The sequence below is a fragment of the Chrysochloris asiatica genome, unplaced genomic scaffold (genome assembly GCF_000296735.1).
Source record: "Chrysochloris asiatica unplaced genomic scaffold, ChrAsi1.0 scaffold00130, whole genome shotgun sequence".
NCBI classification, from domain to species: domain Eukaryota; kingdom Metazoa; phylum Chordata; class Mammalia; order Afrosoricida; family Chrysochloridae; genus Chrysochloris; species Chrysochloris asiatica.
Window position 1 is genome coordinate 312,315 of NW_006408648.1, and position 3,111 is coordinate 315,425.

The window sequence follows — 3,111 nt, forward strand, 5'->3', positions numbered from 1 at the left end:
GGCAGCGGTGGTGAGGTTGGCCCAGGATCGAACATTGTTTCGTTCTGCTGTGCATGGGGTCGTTATGAGTCGGTTCCGACTCGATGGCACCTGACAACAACAAGTCATTCCTGCAGATTTAACTGTGTGATGTTGAGAGGGTAGTTCTAAGCATCATGGAAAGCCAAAAGTATGTGAGATTAGAATCCTAAATCAACATTTCACTTTGTTCCCTAATGCTACCTCTTTAAAAAGCCTTGATGACAATTGTCATTAAGTGCCACTGAGGAGTTCACTTAACGACTCATAGGGACCTTATATAGGATTTCTGAGTAATGCCTGGTGGGTTTGAATTGCATACCTCACAGTTCAAACTGACTGCAAAGTCCAGTGTACTATCCTGCAGCACCACACCAGGAGCCCTTATGGATAAGTAATCCCTTTCAATCTCCTACTGTTCCTATGAAACAAATAGGGGTCCTGTAGAAATGGGGGTAGAATTATTTCCAGTTACTGCTTTGTCTTCATTCTCAATACAAGTGTTATGTTTTGTAAAATTTTTCAGAGAAGTGTTTTCAAGTCTCCTCTCCTCACTAACATAATAATAATTTCCATTCAATGACCATTTTATAATATTCAAATGGCCTTTTGTCATTTACTCAACTCATTGAACAGATGTTATTCAATTCAGCACCAAGTGCCATGTCAGTGTAAATCAAGCACAAATCTCAACCTCTAGGAGCTTACTAAAGAGCTCTGATAGTGTAGTGCTTACAAGTAGGACTGCAAACCTCAAGGTCAGCAGTGCTAAACTACCAGCCATTCTGCAAGAGCAAGATGAGGCTTTCTGCTCCCATAAAGATTTATAGCCCTGGAAACCCTATACAGGGTTGCTATGGGTCAGAACTGGCTTCATGGCACAACACCACCACCACCACCAGGAGATTACTGGTTGGTAAGGGAGCTAGAGCATATACATGTATAACTATTTCGCAAAGTAAATAAATAAGACGGGAAAATTGAAGTGCCAGGGAGGTTTAGACAATGAAAAGTCCTTCCGGCTGACTAAGCCAGAAAAGATTTCTGAACAATAGAAGATGAGGTAACCCATGCAAAGTTTGTTAAACATCACCTGCTGTTGTTAAGTGCCGTTCAGTTCGTTCTGACTCATAGTGACCCTGTATTGGGTTTCTGAGGAGTGACTGGTGAGTTTGAACCACTGACCTTGTGGTTCAAACCCACCTTGCGGTCCAGTGCTTTATCCCACAGCACCACAGAAGGACTCCAATATAATAGATTGAAAGACCATAAGAGGCAAAGGTAGAAGTGAGAAGAAGCAGTAAATTTCAATGATGACTATTTCAAGTAAAGGGAAAAATGATGTGTGAAGGGGCGCCCTAGGAAATACTTTGAAAAGGAATTGGGACCAAATCAGGAAAGATCTTTAAAAGTTGGCTAAGGAGTGCTGGTGTGGTACTGTAGGATAAGCACTGTACTGCTAACCACAAGGTCAGGGATTCAAACCCACCAACTACTCTCAGAAACCCTTTACAAGGTCGCTATGAGTCAGAATTGACTCAAAAGTACTTAACAACAAGGAGTTTTTATCTTATCCTTTATAAAGTTTGGATATAATTGTCTTTTCCTTTCTTCTGCAGATCAATTAGGAAAATGGCTGTTGGTATGATCCTAGCATGCCTGGCATTTGCAGTTGCTGCAGTCATAGAGATAAAAATAAATGTGAGTACACTTCATCTTAAATTCTATGTGAACGGGGCCATATCTGTCGTGTTCATCCTTCTGTCTTGCTCAATCTTGACTTCTGGCAATCTTCTGGCAACTCCGAAATGAGTGTACCAGTGCAACTAATGTTCCAAAAGGTTTTCATGACTGTGACCTTTTAGAAGCAGATCGCTAAGTTTTCCTTTCGGGGACTGCTGGGTGGACTCCAATCAACAACTTTTTGGTTAACCCAACTCTTTTTAGGTCTCCCAGGAGCCCCTGGAATTTAACACAATATCTGTTATAGGTTATTGTTGTTAGCTGTTGTCTAGTCAGTCTAGACTCATGGTGACCCCATGCACAAGCAGAGTTGGACCACTGTGATCAGAATTTTCACTGACTGGTTTTTGGAATTAGATTACCAGGCCTTTCTTCCTACTCTGCCTGAGTTTGGAAGAACCACTGAAACCTGTTCAGCATCATGGATACATATGAGCCTCCACGGACAAACAAGTAGTGATTGTGCTTGAGGAGCATAGACCAGGTCTCTCCTGCGTGTTGTTAAGGGCTGTAGAGCCAGTTCTGAGTTATAGTCATCCTGTATAAGGTTTCTGAGGCTTTTAAAATTTTTATGGGAGCAAAAAGCCTCATCTTTCTCCTGGGAAGCTGCTAGTGGGCTCGAACCACCAATCTTGTAGATCAAAGTCCAGTGGTTATCTTACAGAGTCACAGCACAGTCCTGCATAGAAGGTGAGAATTTTACCACTGAACTATCACTTCCCCCTACACTAAGTGGTTGTTGTGCTTAAGTGCCATTGATTTGGTTCTGACTCAGCGACCCTGTGTAGGGTTTCCAAGGAACAGTTCATAGGTTTGAACCACTAACCTTGCAGTTTGTAGTCCAGTACTGATAACAGGTGCTTAATAAGTATTTGGGGGAGCTTGATGGTTCCAGAAGATAAGCACTGGACTGCAAAACACAAGGTTGACTGCTCCACAGGAGCAGCAACTTTCTGCAGCAGCAAAGATTTAAAGCCTCAGAAATCCCATGCAGGGCTATTATGAGTCAGAACTGACTCTACACGGCACTTAATAGCAACAAGTATTTATGATAATAAATAGATCAAAGGGTAGCATTTTAATGCAAAATGAGCCTCTCACCTAAGAGATTTCTAGTATAATATCAGAGAATCCCCAAACCCCAATATCTATGATATCTAGTCATCTCTTTGGTATCACAAACTTAAGTGACAACTTGTTAGTTATTCAACAAATATCTTTTGACAGGTAGCATAATAGTTACGAATCGGGCTGCTAATCTCACAGTCAGCAGTTCGAAACTACCAGCTGTTCCGCGGGAGAAAGATGAGGCTTTCTGCTCCCATAAAGATTTACAGCCTCGGAAACCCT

The 3,111-nt window shown here is 41.9% G+C and overlaps 1 protein-coding gene across 4 annotated transcripts in view; it reads left to right on the forward strand.

The window, feature by feature from the left end:
- SLC15A2 (solute carrier family 15 (oligopeptide transporter), member 2) overlaps positions 1-3,111 on the forward strand; it is a 51,263-nt gene that overhangs the window by 35,699 nt on the left and 12,453 nt on the right. For all 4 annotated transcript variants that reach the window (XM_006869351.1, XM_006869352.1, XM_006869349.1 and 1 more), the window contains one exon: positions 1,638-1,719. In XM_006869351.1, the coding sequence (XP_006869413.1) occupies positions 1,638-1,719 (82 nt within the window). The remainder of the gene's footprint in view (positions 1-1,637; positions 1,720-3,111) is intronic.